A 25739-nucleotide genomic window follows, 5' to 3' on the forward strand; every position below is an offset into this window, starting at 1 on the left:
TATGATTAATCAATATATTAATGGATAAATAAATCATGATTTGATGTTGTTTAAGGTTTCATGTGATTCTTGAATAGATGAAACTTTATTTGAGATATTTCATAAAGGCAATGTGATTCTTGGATGATGAGTGTTAATGTTTTAATAAAGTTTAACACAAATATGTTTAAAGATGTGTTGTATGGTGTTGTAAATATGTTTAGAGAAGTAAAAATTGTGATTGAATGAATTATAACATGATTCTTAATCTTGCTTAATGGATATTCATGAGTTTGAAATCTTGGATATTCTGCCTTCATTTTTTTTTCAATTAGTTTCAGAAAAAAAATCAACATCTTTGAGAAAACAAAGTCAATAAATAAATATAAAAAATACTTAAGTATTTTACACATCTGAAGCATGAATTTAGAATCTTGTTTTGTTCTGTTTGAGTCAGTTTTGAGGCCAAAACATCCATTGCTACAGAGCATAGGTTTTCTGCCCTGTCAGTAGGATTGTTCCGACCAAAGATTTTGAAAGTTTTAAAAACCTAATCAAAACTGATCAAAATAAATTATGAAAAATCTAGATAAACTAATACCTATAAGAAGATTCTGTAAAAAAGATTTTGTCAAAAGATTTTTTAGTAAATCTTGAAAAATTCTCCTATTGGGGATGAATTTCTACAAATGACAGGATTTGTCTTATATTTTTCCTGAACAAGGTTCAATCTTAGAATTTACATAATTTTGTTACAATTGTTTTTGCGATTCTGTTTCTTGGACTATGTTAAGGCAATATTAGTTAAATCTTGAGAGCAAAATTCAGTTCCTATAATTTTTGGTAGATTTTTCAAAATCGGGTTAACAGAGATCTGAACTACACAACATGACATGTGTTGGTGCCTAGTTGTTTTATACTTTAGGCAACATGATTATTGATGCTTAAATTGGAATTTTAGTTTGATAAGAATGTTAATTGAATGCATTACATGATAATTCTTGATTGATAACCATTGATATGACAGGTATGTTAATGAGCATTATGCATCATAAGGCTTGATCTGTGGAAAAAATAAATGGTTACGCATGTTGTTTTGCTTATTGAAGCATGATCATGATTGCATTTTATGTGCAACCTTTATGTATGCATGTGAGCATATGATATAGTATATCCGTGATGATAATGAATGTGTGACATGAGCATGAATGTGGCTCAAGAGTGAGTCTGGGTTCAGTGGAACCTATGAGTGCTTGTGGAGCACCAAGGAAAGAAAAAACTGATTATTCATGCACATAATTACATAATTGCTTCAAAGAGGTCATGCTCAAGGTCACCTAGTAATGGGGCGTGAACTACGAGTTGTTTGAATGGGTTAGATCAACCTTGTGTTATAGAATCTTCTCATTTGAAGATTTGGCTAGTGAGTTCGTGTGTGTGCTAAGAGCACATGAAATTAATTTATGAGCTTAATAATTAATTAACACTCTCATTCAAACTCGAGACCACTTTGGAAAGAGTAATGGTACACAAGACTGATTAGCCATTATTACTTTTGAAAATTCAGACATCTCCATTGGTCCTCAGTCTCTGGTCGTAGGAGGCAGGACTACCATGTGACCTAGGTAATATGTTTTGAATATCTAAAGAGTAGGAATCGATTTCGTATGGACCATTGAAAGATTTTCTCTTCCAATGATGAGGCTAATAAAATACAAGGCATAACAGACACCTCATTGCATTATTTCAATTTTTGCATGAATTGTTGTTACTTTGAATTGATGCATTGTAGCATATATGTTCTGAAAATCTGAATGCAAGCATGATTGATTGTGTAATTGTAGATTATGCTTATTCTGATAAGCTTTATCGCATGATTTAATCGTTTATTTGAAAATGTGTCAATGCGTATCTTCTGTAATTGGATTATATTTGTGTTTATGTATTTTGGTGTATCCTACCGAGGTTGGATTAATGTCTCTACTTTAATATTTTAGAGATAATGTATAAGCTAGAGTAATGATGGGTTGCTCGGTGGCATAAGATGGATCATTATCTTTCTTCTTTTTTCGGAGAAATCCAGCTTTCTTTTAAAATATTTTGCTTGAGTTAGAATTTTATGTGTAGTGTGAACTCTTATTTTAATTAAGGGTCGAATTGTGTTAATTTTTTTAGTTAGGTGCTTTAAACCCAACGTGTGTTTGTGTTATTGTAACCCACCTAAAGATGTATATGTTTTCACTTATGTTATTATACTATATTTAAAAAAAAAAATCTTGAAATTTTTCGATACAAAATTGGGGCATTACAGAGAGTCTCACATACCACCGTTCCCAACCATAAAGCTATCATATATTCACCTACACTGACAGGAGTCACAAACAAGTAACTACAACACTTGTATAATTTATCTTTTCAAGATGAAAAATCAAAAGAAGCCCATATCATACAACGTTTCCCACTATAAAACAATTCCCTTTTGGCATGAAACATAAGATCTGCAGTTAAAACTTTTGTGATACAAAGAAGCCCATATATCATACATCGTTTCCCACTTTCCCTTGTCCTCTGGTAGTAAAATTGCATTATAACTAGCCTTTACCCATAGCTATAAAAATAGAACATAGATTCAAAATTCAGGAAGAAAGACAAACTCGACTGCTGTCATTCTTTCAGCAAAGCATGTCTTCTTGATTAGAACATAATTTCAAGAAAGCAAAACTAACTGTATCCATGTATGTTCTGTGCAGCATTTTCATATTCATGAATGTATGCATAACATGTTAGTAGGAATCTTGAACATGTATCCATGGTGAAAGCTGAAAGTTCAAACATCCAAGTTGAGCAAATTAATGTCAAAAGCTACGGCACAGAACTGATGAGATAAACAAAATTGCACACTACTATAAAAACCCAGAGCAAGTTGATTGACTCTGAATAAACAGCCAAATTTCTGGTGAACTTCATGTTTTGTTGGAATTGTTCACAGAACCCATTATTAAATTCATCGAAGTGGCTCATAGTTTTTTCTTGAAAATAACTTGAGCATACAAGAGTTCTCAATAGGTTTAACTTACATAGCGAGTCGACAGTTGCCTAAACAATGCACAAATTCTCCATATTGTATAGGCATTTCCCATTTGAAAAATTACCAATTTCAAAGCTCACAATGCTCCCCATGTGTACACTCCCAGATACCATATTCAATCTATATCTAGTTGTTTGGTACTCAGACCTCAATCAAACTGTACAAATGACAATTATGTTACCAAAATCAAAACTTGAACTTTAAAGGGATGATTATGATCGCGTCTACTTTTTTTACACCTTTTTTGAAGAAATTACAACCACCTAGATGACTTGTCTGAAATGCCAAAGATACAAACTAGAGTGCTAGAAAAAATTGGATAAACCCTCAGTTCAAACAATAAATATGCTTGCAGTGCTCAAATCTATTACAATGTGAAGGCTGAAATGATGCCTATCAAGATGAACAATACAATATTAGAAGGCACCTAACAATGAGCAGATACAGTCAACAAATCTCATAATTGCAATGTCCTGCATGATGAATCCTTTTTCCTGGCCATATTAAAAGGCATTGAAAATACAAAAAGCAACATCATGTTCATGCAGCGCTCTCAAATCAAGAATGAATCAGGAGTTTATGATGTCTCAGTTATAACCATTATAAAGTTCATACAACACTCCCAAGTCTGCAATTAATCAGGATTAAAATATATCTCAATTAGACAACAGGCAAAGAATTGTCAATGTGTTGCAAATCCATTAATTGGAACTGAGGTTAAATCTAACGTCAAAGAAATAAGTTGATGTGCTATTGCAAAACATTGCTACAGGGCACCACGGGATGTGCATCTCTTTCTATCATCGTTTAACAAAACTTGAACACTGGACAAAAAAAAAGTCTGTCCCTCGAAACCATCTGCAAAGTCCATGAAAATCCAAAGAAGAGAGAGAAAGTGTGTCTGAGGCTCACCCAGCCACTGGTGTGCTTGCAGATGGTTTCGAGGGAGGGAGGGATCGGCGAAAACAACGAAGAAACCTCTGTGTCAATGAACATTTATGTGGCATGTTTTAAATAACAAAACCAGCTTGGACATTAATGTTCAAACTCGTCCTTCCCGCTCCATCCACGGGATGAAGAAAACACTCATCCCGCTTCTTCCCAAGGAAGGAGTTTTTTCCTCCTTTCAAAAAACTGTTTTTAAAATCAGAATTCTAGATGAGCGAGTTTTAAACTTATCTTCCAAACACCTTTTCCATATGGAAAATATATAGGGCCCACGTCGTAGAAGACCTTCCTGAGTCCAGGACGGGGCGCCAAACGCGGCCTTCGGCACGGAGAGAGAGCGTGTTTCGTATAACAAGAGAAAAAGGCGAAGATTGTAGAGAGAAAAAAAAAGGAAACAGAAAAAGAGAAGAGAAAACATTGAAACAAAAAAGAAAAAGAGAGACTCGGTCACTCGCAAGTCATATCCCATTTGGGTTTCTCTCTCTCTCTCTCTCTCTCACGCGGGGTCGTCCTCTCCCTGCGAACAGATCAATGGCTTCCTCCTAACCCCTTCTTCTTCAGCTTCTAGGGTTTTAGTGTATCCCCCTTTACTCTTGCCCCCAAATCCCTTCCCTCTTATATACCGGCCTCGGATCAGAAGTGGGAAACGGAATCGAGGGATTTACGGAGATCCCATCGTCCCCTCTCCTTTTAGCCGTCGTTCTGCCGATGGACACCTCCAGAGAACCATCGTCGTCCTCATCGCTAGCGCCCTCTCCGTCTCCCCCGGAGGAAGACGGCATCCTCTCCGTCGCCGCCAGCATGGCCAAAGACGCTGCAGTCCTTTTCCAGTCTCGCCGCTACCAGGAATGCTTCGATCTCTTGAACCATATCTTGCAGAAGAAGGAAGGAGATCCCAAGGTGCATTTTCTTTTTCATTTGCTCATCGATTTCTTCTTTTTTCCACTTATCTTCTTCGTATGCGGGTTGTTCGTATTCGGAATCTGAATATTGGACCTTTTCTTCAATCTTCATTCGGGTGGGGATTGGGATTTTTCGCTGTTGATTCGGTGGGTCTGTTTGATTTCAATCATTTTCCGGTTGGAACAGTTCTGTTGGTATTGAATGATGTAATATGGGGAGCCTTTGGAATGACCAAGGTTATGTTTTTTATCTTGTTTGTTGATTTTCTGTGCTGTTTCGGATCAGATGTGTATCGGTGGAACGATAACAGTTTGGAAAAGATATTTCATGCTGAGAGTGATCTCATGAACTAGTTAGAACTAACAAATTCTCGTCATTTTTGTTTGGTGTATGTGTGTGTGTGCCCGCCAGCGCCCCCGCATGCATGCACGTGTTATTGTGGGTGTGGTGTCTTATTGGTGTGGTTTTGCAGGTTCTTCACAACATTGCCGTTGCAGAATACTATCGGGATGGCTGTTCTGATCCCAAGAAGCTTCTTGAAGTACTTTATAAGGTCAAAGTAAGTGGGATGAGCTTGTGAAGCGCGTGAATCAGTAGTGAACTTTGCTCGTGCTTGATTCATGACTTCTCTTTCTTCTGTAGCTCAATATGGAACTTTGAATGCTTTTCTGTAAAGTGATTTTTTACATCAGTCAGCTCTTGCAGTTTTAGGTTGGGAGTATTTTCTGAACAGATAGAGATTGGATTTTGCTTAAATTGTTTTTGTTTAGCTTTTTCGTCCTTCTTTAGTGAAAATAAATTTTCATAGATTGCCAATGTACTGTAAAGAAAGTGACAGCTTGTGCAGCGGAGGATTTTTTTTCTTTTTCACTTTTCTTTGGTTGAGGCAAGGGCAAGATAATTTCAGTAGCGTAAGACGTGGTACTAAGGTGATAAGCTGTCATACAATATGCAAAAGCATTGTATCATGAAATGAGTCTGTAACACAACATTTAGCCTACTGTCTAAGGATTGGAGTATGACAAGAACCAATCAAATGTGTCCATGCACTAAATTGCCATGTCATATACAGATGTTTCTCTCTGAATATTGGAATGAAAGGGCACAATCAGGGATTGGGACTCTTTGAAGAAAAACGCTTCTAAGGAGTGTTTGGATGCACCCTGTTATCCCGAAAGGTTGCACCAATGGTAAGTGTGCTGAACTCCATACTGGGACCATTTTTTTTTGCTCTGGCGTATCCCATTCAAGAACCCATCAGTTTTAAAGTGACAGAGACGTCATGCACAAGCCTCTTCCTGCACCTTCAACATGCAATATTATTGTATCAGTTAGTCATATTCAGCTCAATCAGAACTTCATTACTCAAAAGTAGATGAATGAGCCTCCTAAGGGCTGAAAACCTAGTTGTAGTTGATGATATTCATCTATCACTAAATTTACTTCAGATGATTAATGTTCCACTATGTTAGCCAGATATTTCTGCCAGCTGTCCATGTCCAACATTTAGTACCTTAATACTTACATGGACGCTCCTTGGATTTTTGTCTCAATATCTATTCGTGGTGTTTGTCACTTTTGGGTGATTTGAACTTTCCAACATTTACAGACATTTGTGAACACTTCTTTTTAATTTTTATTTTAGTCTTCCCTTTTTTGTGTTTTTTGGATTAAAACATAATTTTATGGTTAGTTGTTGATTGTACGTAAAATTCCAAGCATCTTGAGGATTTATTTTTGAAATTATCTCCATGGTCTTTATATGAAATATTACACAAAGAATTATGAATAAAATATTAGTAATTTTATTGGATTTAGTTTCCCATGCATCAGTTTATTAGTTTGAGTCACTTGACACAGACATAAACACACACACACACACACATATGAAGACATTTTTTTTATAAATACCAGGAAAAAATGGCATTTTTAAGAAAATAAAATATTGCATAAAATGGAAGGAAAAATTTTTGGTGATTTTTTTACAGTAACTCAGAAAGTGTAGAAAAGTTGTTAATATGTATAAAAAAACTAAGATAAATATTGCAGGATTAAATAAAATAAATGTTGTGATAACATTATCATGATATCATGATAGCTTTTGATGATTTAAATAGGTGGTAAAATTGCACACACAGACACAAAAACACATGATTAATGTTATTTCAGTCCTTTTAGTGGAACTTAGCTTTTCTTTACTGTGTGCTTCAGTGCCTTCATTGGTGTTAGTGGAGGTTTTCTTATTCAGTTATGTGTAATTTAGTAAATGCTGTCTCTGCATGTAGCATATGGTAAAAAATTTCCCCCCATTTCTTTTTATTGCTTGGAAAATGGTTGCATTACTGCATGCTTACATTCAGAACAAGTTTTGTACTTCTCTGCATTCATGTGTAAAGCTAGTCTCTACTTTTTTCTTGATGTCTCATTTTTTCTTATTCCCAAATATGGCCATTTATATATGTGGCAACACTGCATTAATGGCTTCGGGGTTTTCAATGGTGGCCTTGTCAGTACATTTATTCTTTTCCTTGTTTTAATTAATGGTATAGAAAAGAAGTGAAGATCTTGCCCGTGTATCTGGAGAACAAGCAAATGCTGTTAGCAACTCTGGAGGTAATGTTGCTTCAGGATCTAGAGGAAGTATGACCAACAATGTACAACAGTTTTCCAGTTCGAATCCCATCAATTTTGTCTATGCAGACGAGTTTGACACTTCAATAGCGGCGCTTAATATTGTATGTTGTCTATAGTTGGTTGATTTCTTCTTTGACATAAGAGCATTTTAAGAGTTGATAAATGTTTTCCAGGTGTGAGATTGCTGGCTTGATTTAGCTCTTTGTTTTGTGAAATATGCAGGGAATTATCTTGTACCAACTTCAAGAATATTCACAGGCTTTATCCATTTTGGAACCATTATATCAAAATATAGAACCTATAGAAGAGGTGTCCTGAGTTTTTGGATTCGACTTATATTTCAGAATTTTTAAGGCATATTTATTATTTATTTTGTTCTTGTCTTTAAAGGATGGATATTGTTTTTGCAGACAACAGCTCTCCATATTTGCCTTCTTGTACTAGACAGTGCCTTAGCTTCTCATGATACATCAAAAGCTGCTGTAAGTTTTAGTTTGTAAAGTATTTGTAAGCTTCTAGATATTGATTGACAAGTTTGTTCCAACATGAAGTTCTTTTAGTTAATTTCGCTAACCTTTCATGTCTAAGGAAAGTATGATGGTGATTTTCCATTTGCATATAAACAAAAAATTGATCAAAACCTGTTTATACTGCCATTAACTTAACCTTAACGATGCACTATGGTAATGACTATCCTTTTGTAATCATGTTCTTAGAGTTCATTTTAGATTTTTTTTACCAAAAGGTTAGCTATAGCTGAAATTTGGTTTGCAACATTCATTGAAGGAGCATATTCTCTTATTCTACGTCAGAATGACATGGATTTTGGTATGTGGTGTTGTACATGTATGGATGGTACCATACAGTTGCTTTCCAAGGCAATCGTGCGTAGATGCGGCTGGGCTGTATATATTGCATGCATACACACGCGCCCAACTATCCTATATATTGTGCGGTATGTCTAATTATCTATGTGTGTCAGCACCCAGAATCTCCCAATATTATCACCTACAAATACCAGTGTTTGACATGGGTATGTTGGAGATTTTTAAGTACCCATGTTACGGAGCTCTTAATCTGTCAGCATTTATGTTGGCAAGCATGAGTCTTTTAAGGAATTTATTTCTTAATTCTTGTAGCTCCACTTGATTTTGGTTTATGACCCTTGTACCCCTAAAGTGATGTTTTTTGTCTTTTGGGATTTTTCACTAGTGTATTTTTTTGCTATTTTTGAATGTCAAATGAATACTCCAATTTTACTCCTATACCTCAAGGCATTTATGCTATTCTGAATTAAGAACTTCACTGAAAATAGTTGTATCCCTGAGATGTGGCAGCCCTAGCAAGGCTGAAATGGCCACATTCTGATATTTCTTGGATAGGCTCCTCTAGGATTGGTATATCTTTTTATCAGTGCCTTGTATTCTGCTGTGACTGCTTATCGCATGCAGTCTGCTTTTATTTCAGTGATTTTTTACTTTCAAAAAGATCGATGCATTCTGCATTCAATGTGACATAGTTTTTCCTTATACTAGAACATATCTTAGGAAACCAGATTGTAAGTGAAATGGGCTTGTCTGGCCCCATATTATTTCATCAAAGTCTCTTGCTATCAAGTGCTTATGGTTTATGTACCGGCAAGCAGAAGCCTTCATTAAGAAATGGAAATGCAATAAAATAGATGTACAACTGCTGACCAAGGTTTTAAAACCCAGTGACTCGGGACTCGATTAGTTTTTTATTGACTTGTGACTCGGCGGGTCTACTCGGTGACTCGGACCGGGTTTTGTTAACTTTTGATTTTAAAAGAAAAACAATATATAAATTGTCATTTAAACATATAAAGGTTAGTAGAATGACTTAATTACTAGTTCAATTGATTAATAAGTAAAATAACATCAAGTAAAACTATATCTAACTTATAATTACTCATCTAATAGCAAGAAATCGAAAACAATAATTCAATATTTCAATAGAAACAAGCCCTAAAGTATAGTTAAGTTAAAAACTTACAAGAGTAAGAGTAAAAACTAAAGTAAAGATAACCATACTTGAGCAATCTGCGATGCATTTCAGCAATCAACTTTCGTTTTTCAGTTTTCACTTCAATTTGTACTCGTATTGTATCATATGTAATATGCAAATTTAATGAGTGACAACAATTCTAATTTTTTATGTACCAACTCTTAATATATTGAAAATTTAGAAATCATCACATAATAAGCTAAAGATGTTGAGTAAAGTTGTAAATCATTCACCACAATCTAGTACAACTGTACAAGTAAGAAATATAAAGTATAAAGCATAACGCCCATGAGCATATAACACAATTACAAAGTTCACAAGTATAAAGTTAATAATCATAACACAATGACAAAGTCTATCACCAAATTGATACCCAAAAAATCAAATTTCAAACATCCACAATTCATCCACTTTTGCAAACTATGATATCTCAAGTCAAGAGTCAAATCTCCAATAGAGGCGAAATGCTATTATTTGAAACTTCATTTGAATCAATTCTTGAGTTGGAAGTAGAAATTAATGGCTGAATTGGAGTACCAGTGGTTGTATTTTCCCTTGCATCTTCAACTCTATCACCACCTTCATCATCAATAAGATTAGCTTCTTCAATGTTTTCAACTTTCATCTCCAAGTCCCTTAAGAAATCCTTCATTCAATAAAATATGACATTTTAAAATTTAAAGTTTAAACCGACCAATTTTGAACAAAAAAATGTCAATTTTGGAGGGGGGTCAAATCTACCCCTATTTCGAATCAACTAAGGGCCGATTCGATGTGAATTGGCCGATTAAGACCTATTTTAACAAATTGTTCTCCCTCGGTTTAAAACCCAAACTATGGTTCGCTTACTAGGAATGCACTCAGCCTTGCCTTCGTATCTACATTCATGGAAGTTCCTACCTTTTCATTTGAACATGATGCTTTCATCAAAATCTAAATCAGCCTTGCCTCTATTTTTGCCTGAGATGACTCAAGTAGTCGGAAAACCCTTTGTTGAAGTCGTTGTTCACGACAGAAACACACGAGGATGCCGTTGTTCACGCCGAAAAATCTCTCCTGAAAATCCCGCGGCGCCGGAAAGGAACACAAAAGGGAAAAAATGAAAAAGCATGCCTCGTGGCGTCGGAAAATCTCGTCGACGCCGCTGTTCTTGCTGGACAAGATGCGTCAGATCTACTGTTCACGCCAGACGGCCTAAGCTGCGGCGACGCCTTACTGTTCATCGTCGAAAAAATGGAAATACAAAACACAAAAAAAGCACGACATACCTTCGTCGGAGTTACTGTTCATGTCGAAAACTCCTTGCCGGCGTCGCTGTTCACGCCAGAGTTCTTGTTGGATGATCAGAGCTGCAGCCGCACCGCACCTTCTTCTTCTCTTCCATTGAGGCTTGAACAGTGAAGACCCTAAAGGGTTTTTGTTAAAAGGTAAAACAATAAATTTTCAAACATGCCATTATCACCAACCGTCCGATTCTTTGTGACTCGGTTCGAGTCTCGCGAGTCCAAGCGATCCTGCGCTCGAGTTTTATCAAGCGGAAAGTGCCCAGAACTCGCCCGAGTCCAGTATGACTCGTGACTCGGCCGAGCCAGGCCGAGTCGCAACCGAGTTTTCGCAAACTGAGTTTACCTTGCCGGGTTGACTTGCTGGAGGTCCGAGCCGAGTCACCGAGTTGACTCGGCGAGTTTTAAAACCTTGCTGCTGACAAAAGTTGAGTCATGCATAAGGAGAAAAAGACAAAACTAGAAAGAATACTATTATATCATGTTAACTCTAATAAGGTGATCAATATGAGCTCTGTGTATCAGCTGGGTTCAAGACATCCTTTCTGCTGCATCCATTCAGTGAGTATTAACAGAATAAGGAGTCTTTCTTTGACATGAGGGAACTTTCCCTTCTATTCAACTTAACGTGCAAATATTTAAGTGCCTTACTAAGGAAGGCAACTGAGGCTCACTTCATCAAAGGCATCGAAGTCTCAGGCATCAATTGCTCACACTTTCATTGCCCATGACCTGCTCATTTTTGGAGAGACAGATGAGATGCAATTCTAGGGCACCTGTTTAATGTTTCTCTCTAGCGTTGGGTCTGAAATTGAATGGGGAGAAGAGTGAAATTATTCTCTTCAATGCACCAGACAGACTTGAGGCTAAGGCACAAGAAGTTTTGGCTGTTATTGGGTTCTTTTCCAATGAAGTATCTTGGTAAGCACTTGTTGAAGGGTGTATGGAGGCATAATCACTAGGAAGCTGTGTTAAAGTGAACAATAAGGTCCAATCATGGAAATCCTAATACCTTTCACTAGCAAGCAGGATTATTGTGATCAGGCATGTGGTGAATACCATCACATTGTACATGCTTGTGCTCTTTGCTATACCAAGGAAGATAGGAAAGAGACTAACAACGCTCTCTAAGTTCCTTTAGTGTGGGACTGGAGAAGCAGAGGAAGTTGCACCATAGTTTGGAAAAAGGTTTCAAGATGTAGCTTGGATATTAGAAGACTAGATCTAATTATTAAAACATTTTTCATGAAATTGTGGTGGAGGTTACAGACCAGAACACACTGGTGGGCAATGATGATCAGAAGTGAATATATGCTTGATTGAAGGCCTACCTTTAAAATGGGACTAGAACTTGGAAGTCCGCAAACTCTTTGGCTTATGGAGGGCTTGGTGCAAGGTACTGGAAGAATTTAAAGACCACATTAGTCTTAGGCTGGGGGATGGGACTACATGTAGTTTTTAGTCTAATCTATGATTCTATGGCTGAATGACATTTCATTAAAATCTGAGTTCAGAAATCTTTATCAGCTTGTGAAGAATAAAGAGATTACAGTGACAGGATCATGGGACCTTAATTTCCATTGAACTTGGAAAATGGTTACAACTCTACAGGCTTTTTTCCAGGCAAGATCCAAACTCTTTTGAAGCTCCAATTCTTTGGAATTGTTTTTGGGGGTGTTGGATCGTGATGGGTATTTGGTTGGATCTAAGGCCCAGATCCTAACCATTGTTTTGTTATGCTCTATTATTAATAATTCTTTTGTTTTCCCATATTGTCCTTTTTCTTTAATGATGTAATGTGCTCTCAAGGTATGTGTGTAATTTATCAGCAGTTTTCTGATATAAAGGAATAGTAACCCACATTATTCCACATTGGGGAATCGTGGAGAGTTGCATCCCCTATTGTTCTGACATAGTATCATACTATCATAGCGACCGGAATTCTCTTGGACTCCAAGATCGGCTTGAAAGGTTTTCTTCTACTCTTTCTATCGTTTTCTCTCGATTCTTCTATCCTCTTATTTGATTCCCAATCCCAAGTTCTTCTTTCCTTATTCAATTTTTCTTCTCTTCTCATTATCTCTTGTTTCTCTGTTTACTTCTTTCCATCATCTCTTTTTTTTAACCTATTCAGATCACATCGGATCTGATTGGGTCCCTCTCTTGACTGGGATGACATATTTTTGCCCTTTGGGTGTGAATCACGTCAGATCTGATGTGAAGCCTCTTCTTGGCTGACGTGAAATATTACTCTATTTCACGTGATATCCAACATATCGTTATTCTGAATCGTGTTCCTCTTTGATTCACACTGCATTTAATCCTCTTTTACTGTTAACGCCTTCTGGTACTCTTCCCTGCAATCTCCAAAAAATAAAAACAAAAACTGCAGATCCTTTTTAGTGGCCAAGTTAAGTTTTCTTATTTCAGTCTGGTTATATTTCTTATTGCAGTGTGAATCAACTTGTCTTTTCCCTTTTTTCTTTGTCATATTTGCGTGCTTTGATTCTCATTCCCAGATATTGACCCCAACTCTTCCCAATCTGTTTTGTCCTCAATTTTTCTTAATCAGCTTGTATATGAAAAGTTGACTAATTCCAACTTTCTGACTTGAAAACATCAAATTGTCCCCTTTATTCAGAGTCATGATCTTTCAGGCCATCTTTATGGGTTGATTTCGATCCCACCAGAGTATCTCATGCATGATCGGTAAAATGCAACTACTGCAAGAGGCTTGGTCATATAAAATACTCTTATCCTAAGTTGGAGAAGAAGCATGGAACTTGTCTTGACCATGTATCATCTGTGACTAGTGAAGCTACACTTACTAATGCTATGATTGCATCAAATATGCAAGTGCTAGAGCGCCAGTTACCCTTTCACTCTGCAACTTCCTCACCCCTATCTTCTTCCTTATTTGATACAATTCATACCATTACTTTTGAACCTAATTCTGGTTGGTTGATAGACTCAGGAGTGTCATGTCACATGACTGCAAATGAGTCTATCTCAATCAATTGTAGACCATGTCATGGTTCCTTTGGAGCTGCAAATGGTAGTACAATGTCAGTTTCAAAAGTTGGTTCTATTTCATCCAAGCCTAACACAAAAAACCAGTTGCATATTTCTGACATATATCATGTCCCAACTCTTGCCATAAATTTGATTTCTGTTGGTCAAATGACTCGTTATAACTATGATGTTATATTCACCCTTGATGGTTGCCTTGTTCAGGATTGACAATCAGGAAGGACAACCAGAACTGGGCATAAAAAGGGGCATCTGTATTACCAAAACTTCTTCGATTTAAGACCTCAATCAATTCCTGTTTCAGCCTTTCAGGGTATGGTATTGATGCTTTAGACTATCTGTCCTATGGCATCAACATCTTGGGCATGTGTCTAGTTCAAGACTTGGCATATGTTGTCCACTGGCATGATTAATAAATCAAAAGTAGTAGTGTTTGATTTGGTTAAAGAATGTGAGAGTTGCAAATTAGCTAAAGGCCCACCTGCCTTTCATCTTGTGCATTATGATGTATGGAGACCAGAGTTACCGGAAGCGCCTAGGTAAAAGGGAAAGCGCGCTTCCCCGAAGCGTGAGGGGAAGCGCCACTTTTAAATGGGAAGCACACTTCCCTTTAATGGGAAACACGCTTCCCTTTAATGGGAAGCGCGGTTCCCATCACACTTCCCCCATTTTTTTCATTTTTTTTGTATTTTTTATTTTTAATTTTTTTGCTTCCCCCTCGCTTCCAAGACGCTTCCTAGGTCACCTCCAAGACGCTTCCCGGTTCGCTCCTAAGTAGTCCCACGCTTCCCGCTTCCTAAAATTTTGAAAGTGCTTCACTTCCCGCTCCCGCTTCCTCAACTGGCAACCATGATGGAGACCCTCTCCAGTTCCATCTAAAGGTGGATCAATTTACTTTGTTACATTTATTGATGATTGCACTAGGTTTACATGGATCTATTTCATGAAAAACCAGTCAACTTTTATATATCTTCAAACATTTTTATGTTATGGTCAAAACACAGTTTTTGACTCTCTTGAAGACCTTGCACTCAGATTTAAGGGGAGTATATTAATGTTTGATTGCAACTTTTCTTAGTTGAAAAGAGGCTAAAAACCTTGCCCTTATACTTCGGAGAAAAATGGGGTACCTGAGTACAAGAATAGTCACATCCTTGTGTTAAAATGTATTGATTCATATATATATATATATATATATACATGTATCTGAAGTTGGAAAACCCGGCGAGCCGACTCGGGAATCGTTCGAGTCGGATCAGATCACCCATTAATTGGGCTACCGATCTAGCCCAAACCTGTTATAGCCAAGTTTGGGCGTGGATCAGCTAGGAATCGCCCGACTCGAGTGGCTCAGGCCGAGTCAACCGATTCAGGACTGAGACACGACTTAGTGAATCGATACAAATTCATAGAGTCGCCGTGGATTTTGAACCGGTTCGTTTTGATACGAACCAGTTCACCGCTTGAAAAGTAAGTTTTTTTCGAGAAGGGAATGTCGACCCTTCTCACTCTCTCTCTCTCACCTATTGTTCTCTCTCGCCCTTTTGCAACTCCAACACTAGGGCGATGGATGGTGACCATCGACAACTACCGTTCGCCGTGCCTCCGACAGCCAGGTTCTCTCTCTCTCTCTTAGAGAGGCTAGCCTCTAAGAGGCGAGCAGATGCTAGCCCGTTCATATTATTTAAAAAGCACAAAAAATTTAGCTCCTAACCCATTCGAGTTACCGAGTCGACCCATGAGTCATGGGTTTACCAACTATGCATGTATCTATATGTATACATAATTGAGTATGTATACATATTTGTATACATATATATGTATGTGTGTACATATATATTATATATGTAAATATAATGTAACTATTTTCTCCTTTTTCATTCTTTTTCTTTTTAGTTAGGTTCTTTTTGGACTAGACAACATAGAGTTGACTAGTCAATAGAGTTGTTGGAACAGTCCTACAACTCTATTTGAGACTACCTCTTATGTCTAAATAGGGGTGAACCCACTCTTGTTCCTTTGATGCTCTTCTAAGCATTCTAACTCCTTTGTGAGTTTTTATTATGAATAAATAATTATTATTTTTATGATTGTTTTTCTTCCTCTTGTGACTTAGTGCTTTGTATTGCCAATAGTGGCTGTTTGTATTGCCTATGTTGGCTCTTTTGTATTTCTCTTGCTTTCATGACATGGGTCTCGTAGTGGCTGTTTGTATTGCCTATGTTGGCTTTTTATATTTCTCTTGCTTTCATGACATGGTATCATTGCGGGGATACCACCATCTTGGCTTTTAATAGTCATTTCGGGATTCTTTGATCATGGAGATAAGAAAATATTTATCCGGTAAGTATTTTAAAATTTTCTTTTTTTCTTCCTTTTGTTGCCTATCTCATGCATTTGTATGAGAAAGCTTTTTTTTGAAAAAGAAAAACTATTAAAAGTTGGTTGTTTCTCCTTCGAAATCTTTTTGAGACAATCTTTGTTTCTTGGTTGATCCTAAGCACATGATTGAGTTCTTTTGAATGTCTTTATGTTTTCTTGCCTTTTCAAAATTTATTGTGTTTAGTTGAGCTCATATTGGTGTTGTTTTTCAATCTTGATTAAGTTTGAAATGGTTTCAATTTTTTTGTTTTTTAATTTTGCATAATAATCTTGTGTAATATTCACTCGCCTGATTTTATGAAATCTTGCTTAACTTGTGTTTAAAATTTCTTTGACATGCTCTTATGAGAAACTTAAATACTTTATGTAATTGAGAAGTATTAAGGTTATGTGTGGTTATATATATCTTATTATTTTTTGCAAATTTGAATTTGTACTCATAATTTTGTTCTATTGATATATGATCTTTGTACTTGATTTGTCTTATATTTTACATAAAGTTTGTTTATTGGGGCACAATCTATGTCACATGGGTGCGGGTGCGGGAGCGGGTGCGGGTGCGGGGATTCAGCACTTCCAAAAAACCCGGGTGCGGGGGTGCGGCAGGGGCAAAAATGTAAAAAAAAATTTATATATATATATATATATATATAATTTTGAAGTTTTAACAATTTAACATTTAACAGTAAACATTGTCATAAACTCATAATATGATTCATCATGCATGCAGTATATCAACCTAAATATCAAATTATCAATCAAATAAGTAAAGCAATTACATAAATCGACCTAAATATCAATCAAATAAGTATTGCATAAAAGAACTAAATTACATACCAAAGTATATCCTGATGAAGTAATGGATGCTAATAATTTTCTTCTTCATCATCAAATGCATCATTAGAAGGAATACTGGGCTCAGCTAAATCCATGTTTGTTACGTTGAATTCATGTTCTCCCTCGAAGTCACAGTCTTTTGGGTTTACATCCCAAAATTTGGATGTTCCTTGTCTGCATTATAAACCCAATTTGAAAATGATAAATACAATACAAGTATATTTAAATGAAAACTAAGAAATAATCAAATAACTAAGAGAGCAAATTAGTACCTGTATTCATCATTGCTTCGCGAAAGTAATCGAAGATTTGAATGAACATATACTAAATCCTCTGCACGCTTGCTGGTGAGTTTATTTCTCTTCATGTTGTGGATTTGAGAATATGTGCTCCAATTTCTTTCACAACAAGATGAACTAGCAGGTTGCGATAGCAATCTTAATGCAAGACGTTGCAGAAGAGGTGTTTCTGATCCAAATGTTGACCACCATGTGATAGGATCTATATTATCTTCTTCTCTTGCGAATAATGCCGGTGCATATAATCTCGAAGATGAAAATTTTCCAAACTCTTGTGTGACTTGATGTAGAAGATATGCTTCTGGAAAAAGTCTTGTCATACACATATTTCTATGTCTTGATAGCTCTGGGTCTAAATTTGGAGGGACACGACCAATACCACCAGCCCGCCACTTATTTGCATAATATTTTGGATTAATAGAATGTGCCATGCAATGCAAAGGAGTGTTGCTCTTATCCCATCTTCGGCCCCTGCCTTTCACTGCTTTGTCTAGCGGGGGGCTGAGGCCCCTGCCATCCGTTGTCCTGTCAGACAGGGGCCGAGGCTCCTGTCATGCGTTGTTTGGTCAGTCAGGGGCCGATACCCCTACCAGTCTTTTGTTTCCGCCGGCAGGGCAGGTCTTACCACTGCCCTTCTGTTCTTTTTGTCAACTACGTCATTATAACTCTCACACTCTTGCAGATTTACGCAATAGGTCCCGTTCGTGCTCCGCGGCCGGACCCTCGTATTATCCTCACACATAGGCGTACACAGCTACACAACATTCCGATGTAGGGTAAAGTCGCACAAAGGGCAATTGATGAACGTATTTAAGTTGAAATGATTAAGATGCCATGCTAGATATGCTTAGAGTTATATTGCTTCTGCATTGCGTATTATCATGTTTGTATGCTTATGGGTCGATGTATAATTTCATTCTTCGATCATTATTTTGTATAGTTGCTTATGAGTTTGAGGTGTGGTTTCGTACTTCGTGCAATACCTATGCTCTCGTTTGCTTGCATATATTTTTGCCTGCACGTTTCCTTTGAGTGAGGTACGACTTCATGTCTCATGTATTACTTATGACCTTATGTGTTTGCCTATCTAAGTGGTCAATGTATGGTTTTGGTACCTCGTGTATTACTTATGTGTTTTTCCCTCGATGTGCGGCATCGCAAGTCGAGAGTTGTTTGTTGACATGTTATAACTTGCATATGTTCACACTCATGGTAAATATGTACTTACATAAATGTAGTCTTGTGCCTATCCTGTTATCACTTGTTTTCAAAATACTAGAAGTTGCACTTGTGCACTATAGTTCTTTTAAAGAGGATTTCCTTCTGCAAACCCAGGGCTCTTCAAAATACACAACTTTTGCAAAGTTAAGTTTTAAGTCCTGTCGGATTTCGAAGTCACATATAGGCCCTCCCAGGTCCACACACTTTGGAGAAATATTTTATAACCCCGATTCGAGTTGCGACCCAATTCGAATAACCCCGATCAGGGGCATGAGCCTATGGATGAGTGGGGTTCTGTTGAAGGACCCATTCTTTATTTATCAATCTAGTGTCACATGTCGATACTAAGATAAATTTTGGATGCAAGATTGATAGTGATGTGCCTTGTGTGAATGACTTAATGTGGCATTATGGCTTTTAAGGATGAATCGTGCCAAATGAGCACTCCTATATTCTTTGGATTGTTATGAAGTTGTGTGTTGGGTATTCCTTTTGAGAAGCCCACAGACCTCCCTTGTTCAGTATAACATACTTTTAGACATGCACAACATGTTAAGTACTTTGTTGATCGGATGAGAGATCCGAGACGACCTCGTATCATGAAATATGCAAAATATTGTTGAAATGAATTCAAGACTTATCTTGCCAAATTGTGTTGTGTTACTTCTTTTGCAGATAATATATGTTGAGGTTTCTTTGGTGAAATCATATCCCTTTCATCGTAGTCGTACTTTTGACAAGTACGTCCGTACTTTTTGACAAGTACGTCTTCTTACGTTGCGATGATTGGATGAGTAGGTTGTGACAACCTTGATGAGTGCAAATAACAAAATGCTGAGATTACCTAAATAAGTGATGATTCCGCCTTCACCGGCAAGATATTCGAGTTTGGTTGAAAGACCAGAGTATGTAGAATGGGTCTTCAGTTAACTACCCCTGATGTACTCACTCGAACCGCTGACTCCCGTCAGGAGAGAGGATGTGAAGGTACAAAAACTTTGATGGACAAGCCATTAATGGCAGTTACGCGCAAAAGACTCGGCTTCCCCAGTCATCGAAGTTAGGGGAAGGAGACTACCATAATTATCCTAGGTGGTAGCTCTCCATGTTTGGGATGCATCCATTGTTTATGCTGCTTTGGGGATTTCTCTCTTGGTCACCGACCGTCCCCTTAGGTGCGGACTCAGTCAGCTATCCGGGTTATCATAAAATATATAGCATAATAAACCCCCGGATCAGTCTAGGCTATTTCTAGAGTCGTGCCTTGTGCATACCCGCTTGGCCAGTTAATATCGAAACATAATTTAAATCCGATCACACAATGTGTTCAGTTATGCGCGTATGAAAGTTATAGTGTACAATAGGTTCAGTACTTATGGAATTGTGTGGGTGGTTGATGAAGCATTGTATTTCTTATGCAGTTCTTTGCTTGTACTAGTTAGTCTACTTGTGCCAGTAAAATGCTTGTAATAATTTTAGCATTGTGCTCATGATAGTTTGCTCCGTGAATCTGTTGAAATTAAATTACTATATAATTGTCTGTCTGCTTGACATATTAAATTATTCTGCTTAATTATGTTTAATATTGTCCTGTCTGTGCACCTACCAGTTTTTAGTGAAATTGACCCATTTTATGGGCAGGTTTTGGATAGGTAATACAGTCTGCGATGGCACGATGGCGTGATGAGATCAAGATAGAGCTCTTTCCCTGACGTTTCATTCCTGAGGACATGTTGGTAAATTTGGTATAAAGGGTATTCCAAAATTTCTCTTTTTATTAAACCTTGAGTTACTAAAGTTGTTTTATTAAACTTCTTCTCGATTTCAACAAACAAATTCTCCATCATTGAAATTGCATTTCAAAACCATTTGATTTCAATAGTTGTGCGAAATTCGGCAAAGGAAAGTTTACGCTGTAATGCGCTCAAGGTCCATTGACTTGTGGTTTTAAAAATATCATTTTCCGCTGAAGTACTATTTAAACTCTGATTATTGTATGATTCAAAGCTTTCTAAACTATTCTAAAAGTTACAAGTCCTGGATTTTTTGGGCGTTACAACTTGGTATCAGAGCGCGACAGGGAAAATAGTGATTCTTGACCATCCGACATCTGCATCGCACAGTAAGTACTGTTGATCTTATTAATTTGCACTTAATTTGATTAAAATATTTTGCTTCGATTTAGATGTTGTATAATGAGATGAGCGAGGCAATAAATGTTTTGACCGGAGCCGTTATTCATCTACAATCTATGGTCCAGAACCTGAGTCATAGTGTGGCTTGCGGGAACACCTTCCAGGGTCAGTGCGATAATCAGATGGATAACCATCAAGTTCCCCCGAATCTATTATACCCACGAAATTCTATTATTTGCTCTTTATGTGGTAAGGTGGACCATTCAGTGAAAGAATGTCGCCATAAGCGAAAGTACGATAAGTGACAATTGGCCACACACGGCTTGGAACAAGGGAAGCAAGTTAAAGATTTTTAGAACAAAAAGTCAGTTAGCAAATGCCGACTTGCCAATAATAAAATGTAGGGTTCCCCATCTAAGAAACAAAAGCAAGGCAAATGAATCAAGCTACATCGTTCGTCTAGTCGAAAATGCTCGAAGTGTAATTATGGTCATCCTGGACAACCATGCCCTCGAGACACTGGAGGTTGTTTCTAGCGGAAAGTTGGGGCATTTCGCCAGAGTTTGTCGCAAGAAGGAAGCAGATCTGAAGAAGCGAACCGCGAAGGAAAGTCAGCAACAACAACCCAAGTTGCCTCACTAGTAGCAATGAAAGTAGTGAACCGTGTTTATTTTCATCATGACGGGTTAGGTAGAGAATTAGCGAATAAACACTTTAATAAGTTTGGTTAAGACTTTTTATTTTCCAGTACGGATCTTGTCAAATAAAAGTTTATTAATGAAATTATGTATGAATTTTGTTCAACCTAGACCCTTATGATTATGATGCTTATGCAGGTAAATGACATGTCACGTCTATAACTGATTAATTGACTTGTTACGCCTATAAATGATTAACTTTTAGGTGGTTGACTTATACGCCTACAAATTATTAGTTTAGACTATTTAGAAGAATGACACCTCACGATTACAAACGCTTAGTTTTGATGATACATCACGCCTACATAGCTGTGTTGCAGGGGGTTGCATTATGATTGTTTGTGAGAATATATCATACATATATAGCATGATTAATGGATATCATATTGGACTAAAATGTCTAGAAGATTCGTGCGTGTGTTTCACGTTGAAGTGGTTGAATGCGATGTGATTTGATGTAAAAAAAAATTTTGTGAATGCATATGATGGTGCAATGATTTGAATGTCTTAAATGCATTTATGACTTGAATCCTGTGTGCATAACTCGAACTGCATAGAAGTTACGTATCTTGAGGTTTAGTTGATTCTTGATATATACATGATCAGATTGTATATAACTCATGCTTTGAGGTTAGATTTGGATAATGCAATGCTCCTGGTGGCAATGATATAATGCATAGGATAATATGCTTTTGCATGATATGATTGGAATACATGTGACCTCAAATGTTGAAAGTATGCGATATATGTTTAAGTTCAATAGTGAACTATGATTCATCGAACCTTATTGGTGAAGGTGTGAATTTTTTTATTTATATACCATATGAGATGAAGTGACGATGCATATTGGTGATATATATATACTTTTGCCCATTATTGGTGGCTATCGACCCTGAGAGTGGTCGTTTGTTTTGATCATTGATTTCAGTACCCGTTGAGGACTTGTCCGCAAAGGACCCTCTGTGAGGGTACGTATGATCAAGATCAGGTAATCCGACTAGTGGTGAATCTCTGTGAGGAAGTACACTGTCCTAGATCGGGTAGCCGCAAAGACGGCGAATTCCTATGAGGAAGTATATTTGTCTAAGACCAGGTAAACCATCTAGGGCGGTAATTCCTTGTGAGGTCGTACATTTCCTAGACCAGGTGATCCAGCGTGAAACTTGTAGATTTTGATTTCGTAGAGAATCATGGTGTGTTTTGATGCTCTTCTGAGAGCATTTGATATAGCCAGTTATGAATCTTTAAATTTGGCTTTCTATTGTGGCATGATTATATACTGGTTTTAGATTAGAGAATCAGATCCTTGCTGATTCTAGATCTTGATACGAGGTTATGTTCTTAAGTTTGTGTCCAAATGTATAATGTTTTGATTCTTGGAGTTCATTATGGAGTGCAATGAAATCCATGTCATTTCGTGACATGGTATCAGAGCAAGGCATCGGGGTCTTGGAAGAGATTCATATTAATGAATGGTACGGATTAAAGAATTTTGCATTCTGGTATATATCTTTGGCTTTTCTATTTTCATGTGTTTTTAAAAGGGTTATGTTAAAAATAAATGTTTTTTTGAAATATGTAGAAATTGATGTGTTTCGATATATGAAATATGTCTTAGACTATGTCACATAGGTGCGGGTGCGGGTGAAGATGCGGATGCGGATGCGAGTACGGGTACAGATGCGGGGATGCGGCACTTCAAAAAAACTTGTGTGTGGGGGTGCGAGGATGATATATATATATATAATTTTTAACAGTTTTAAGTTAACACTACATGTATTTGTGTGCATTTATGTATTTATATATATAATATGGATAAAAATGGACTTGATTAGGGTTAACTGAATCTACTTTTGGATAGAAATGGACCTCAATGTAGTTGACTTCACCTAACACAAAGGAAGTTGTGTCCAAGTGTCGCACCCGCCTGGGTGCGGGTGCGACGCGGGTGTGGTGCCCTGTTAGAAGAGTCCGTGTGACATGGGTGCTTTGTATTGCCCATAGTGGTGGTTTGTATTGTCTATGTTGAATCTTTTAAATTTTTACATGGGTCCCATAGTGGCTGTTTGTATTGCCTATGTTGGCTTTTTGTATTTCTCTTGCTTTCATGATACCTTGAGACCACATGAGCACTCTTATTTTCTGGTAGTGTTCCCAGGATAATTTTGGGGTTCTGCTGGTCGTGCAACTGCGTTCCATCCGGTATCCTTGCAGGAGATACACCTTTTCATAGGTTGCATGGCCATGCTCCTGATTATTCATCTATGCGTGGCTTTGGTAGTACCTGTTATGTATTGCTGCCTCAACATGAAAGAGACATCCCAAGACTGTTAGGTGTTGTTTTATTGAATATCCTAATGGTCAAAGGGATATCATTGTAATGATCCAGTGTCTAAAAGAGTTTGGACCTCAAGGCATGCCACTTTTTTGGAACATCTTCCTTATTTTGCCTCTAGTATAAGGGAGAAAGTTGAGGAGTCTAACACTTCCTTTCTTATTCCTTTTTCCTCTGAAGAAAAGAGTACTGTAATAAACCATTTCAGTCATACACCCATAGGTTACAAGAGTGTTTTGGTACCATTCTTTGAATAGGACTATGCATGATACAAATGATTCTTGATGTAATAAAATGGTGGTCTTCAACAAATACACAAATAACTCACAAACAAGTGTCTATTGGAGACACTACAAGCATGACCCTTGAAAGGGTATAAAGGGAAGAACACTTGAAAAATAAATAATACTTTATTCATGAACAAAATGCTTAAGAAGCATTGTACATTACATTGAAGGGGTTCACCCCTATATATACAAAAAAATGGGAGAGAGAGGAGAGCTCATTTTGAGCTCTCCAAAAAGAGACGTTGGATTCCAACGTCTCTTAATATAGCCGTTGGACTACAGTCCAACAACATTTATTATTATAGCTGTTGGACTATAGTCCAACAGCATTTATTATAGCTGTTGGACTACAGTCCAACAGCTACTTGCACAGTCAAGTTCCAACAGGAACTTGACTGAATCAAAATATCTAGTTTCTATTGAACTAGATGCTAAAAAAGAAAATAAAAAATAGAAAAATAAAATAATAAAAGAAAATATAATAATATTAAATAATATATATATATATATATTGCAGTTTACATTTTAACACTCCCCTTCAAACTTACGGTACAATGAGCGAAAGTTTGTCTAAGAGGAAGTGAAATCTGGGAGCAGCGAGAGGCTTGGTGAAGAAGTCTGCTAATTGATATTCTGATGTAACATATGGCAGATCAATGGTTCCATGTAAGTATTCCTCTCTGACATAGTGACAGTCCATCTGAATGTGTTTAGTGCGCTCATGGAATGTCCGGTTGCTTGCAATGTAGATCGCACTTTTGTTGTCACAACACATCTTTGAAGCTTGCGTTGCTTTAGCTCCCATATCCGCTAGCAATCGTCTGAGCCAAACAACTTCCATAGTGGTGGTTGCCATGGCTCTGTATTCAGCTTCGGTGGAGGAAAGAGAGACTTTCTGCTGCTTCTTGCACCTCCACGAAATTAAGGTTTCACCTAGGAACACACAAAAACCAGTAGTTGAGTGTCTATTATTGGGATCACCTCCCCAGTCAGCATCAGTATATGCAATTAAATTTAATGAAGATGAAGCAGACAAGAAGAGTCCTCGTGAAAGAGAGGATTTTAAGTATCTAATAATACGCAAAATCGCTCCCATGTGCACGGAGGTGGGAGCATGCTGAAACTGATTGACTGTATGAACCGCATGAGTTATATCTGGCCTAGTAATGGAAAGATAAGAAAGAGCTCCAACAAGTTGTCTATAAGGAGTAGGATCATCAAGAAGTTCTCCATCATCAATTTTCATTTTAACATTGACAACTTCTGGAGTGTCTACTTTCTTATCATCTGTAATTCCAGACCTGGAAACGATATCAAGAGCAAATTTAGATTGAGATATCAAATACCCCCGAGGGGAATAAGCAACTTCAATGCCTAAAAAATATCTTAATAAACCTAAGTCAGTCATTTCAAAGTGAGTTTTAAGAAGAGATTTGATATTTGCAACTCCCTGTTTGTCGCCTCCGGTGATGATCATATCGTCCACATAGAGAAGAAGAATAATGATGCCTGCATCAGATTTCTTAACAAACAAAGCAGTGTCAGTTAAACAAGGTTGAAAACGAATATCAAGCATAACATGACTAAATCGGTCATACCAGGCTTTTGGAGCCTGTTTAAGACCATAAAGAGCTTTTTCTAGACGAAGAGCTTTA

General features: G+C 37.2%; 1 protein-coding gene across 1 annotated transcript in view; it reads left to right on the plus strand.

The window, feature by feature from the left end:
- Nucleotides 1-4468: 4468 nt before the first annotated feature.
- Nucleotides 4469-25739, plus strand: part of LOC149837430 (uncharacterized) — a 31812-nt gene continuing 10541 nt past the window's right edge. Inside the window, exons 1-5 of the mRNA XM_090006036.1 lie at nucleotides 4469-4915; nucleotides 5391-5477; nucleotides 7468-7653; nucleotides 7775-7861; nucleotides 7963-8034. Of these exons, the coding sequence (XP_089862162.1) occupies nucleotides 4724-4915; nucleotides 5391-5477; nucleotides 7468-7653; nucleotides 7775-7861; nucleotides 7963-8034 (624 nt within the window). The 5' untranslated portion in view covers nucleotides 4469-4723. The remainder of the gene's footprint in view (nucleotides 4916-5390; nucleotides 5478-7467; nucleotides 7654-7774; nucleotides 7862-7962; nucleotides 8035-25739) is intronic.

This window comes from Nuphar pumila, chromosome 5 (genome assembly GCF_984573655.1).
Source record: "Nuphar pumila chromosome 5, dmNupPumi1.hap1.1, whole genome shotgun sequence".
Lineage (NCBI taxonomy): Eukaryota > Viridiplantae > Streptophyta > Magnoliopsida > Nymphaeales > Nymphaeaceae > Nuphar > Nuphar pumila.